At 59.6% G+C, this 1118-nt stretch overlaps 1 protein-coding gene across 1 annotated transcript in view; it reads left to right on the top strand.

Annotated features, from left to right (window-relative positions):
• ADIPOR1 (adiponectin receptor 1) overlaps positions 1–1118 on the top strand; it is a 5664-nt gene that overhangs the window by 1357 nt on the left and 3189 nt on the right. Inside the window, exon 3 of the mRNA XM_009335106.1 lies at positions 145–331. Coding sequence (XP_009333381.1) covers positions 145–331 — 187 coding nt within the window. The remainder of the gene's footprint in view (positions 1–144; positions 332–1118) is intronic.

The raw sequence follows: 1118 nt of genomic DNA, 5'->3' as shown, positions 1-1118 counted from the left end.
GGGCGCCGCCGGGTGCGCTTGCGAGCTGTGTGGGGCCAGGGCCCTGCCTCGCAGAGCACAGCCAGGGCCGACTTTCTCCTGGCTCTTCGCTGAATCCATTCGCTCTCCTTCTGCCTGACCGCCCCTTTGGCGTCTTCCCTGCAGGTTTTGTTTTGTTCCTCTGCTTGGGGATCCTGACCATGCTGCGGCCCAACATGTATTTCATGGCTCCTCTCCAGGAGAAGGTGGTGTTCGGGATGTTCTTCCTGGGAGCGGTGCTGTGCCTCAGCTTCTCCTGGCTTTTCCACACTGTCTACTGTCACTCAGAGAAGGTCTCGCGGACTTTTTCGAAGTGAGTCAGCACGAGTGCGGTTGCGTGGTCTCGTAGGAGGTGCCGAGTTCTCACAGCACTTCCTCTTGGAAAGCGCTGCGTTCCCAAACGTTTTATCCTTGGGGATAAAACACTGAATTCACTGAATCCGGCCTGGAGCTGAGAGGGAACCGCCCTCCCGGGTCCCGCAGGGCTCTGCCCTGTGCCTGAGCACCTTAAACTGCCGGCTCAGACGCCCTCAGGCGGATGATAAAGACGGGGACCCTGGGAACCCGCAGCTCCCACGGGAACAGCCTTTGTGCCCCTCGTAGCAGTGAACTGCGGAGGGGTCTCGGTCTCGTGAGACGCGGCACTTCGGCAGTTTCCAGTTTACTGGATGCTTTCAAAAACTCTGGTTTGGATCCAACCTGGACTGAAACCAAATGGAAAGAAACAAAACAAACAGGATTCCTGGCGAAGTGGAAAGGCTGGGCAGCGGCCGGTGCCTCTCCGCGAGGTCGGTGCGTGGGCTGCTCTTCGAGTTAAGCTCACATCGGCCTTCGTGGCACAGGCAGGGCAGCAGCAAGGCTTTCAAATAAGATCTTGCTCGGGCAAGTCTGTCAAAGGCATTTACTCGGGTGCTGCTTGCTGGGAAATCATGCCGATCTCCTTTGCGCAAACCCCAGAGATCCTGCGGGATCGTGTCTGCAGAACAAACTGTGCTGCCGTGCCCTCAGCAGAAATGTTCCCGCGTAGCGGGGAGGGCGCTTGCCACGGCCGCCGCCGCGGGGCGGGGAACGCAAGCGGCTGCGGTTCGGGGGGGGCATGG

The sequence above is a fragment of the Pygoscelis adeliae genome, unplaced genomic scaffold, assembly GCF_000699105.1.
Source record: "Pygoscelis adeliae isolate BGI_AS28 unplaced genomic scaffold, ASM69910v1 Scaffold472, whole genome shotgun sequence".
Lineage (NCBI taxonomy): Eukaryota > Metazoa > Chordata > Aves > Sphenisciformes > Spheniscidae > Pygoscelis > Pygoscelis adeliae.
Note: the sequence above shows the minus strand (reverse complement) of the source record. Positions and strands in the feature narration are given on the sequence as shown.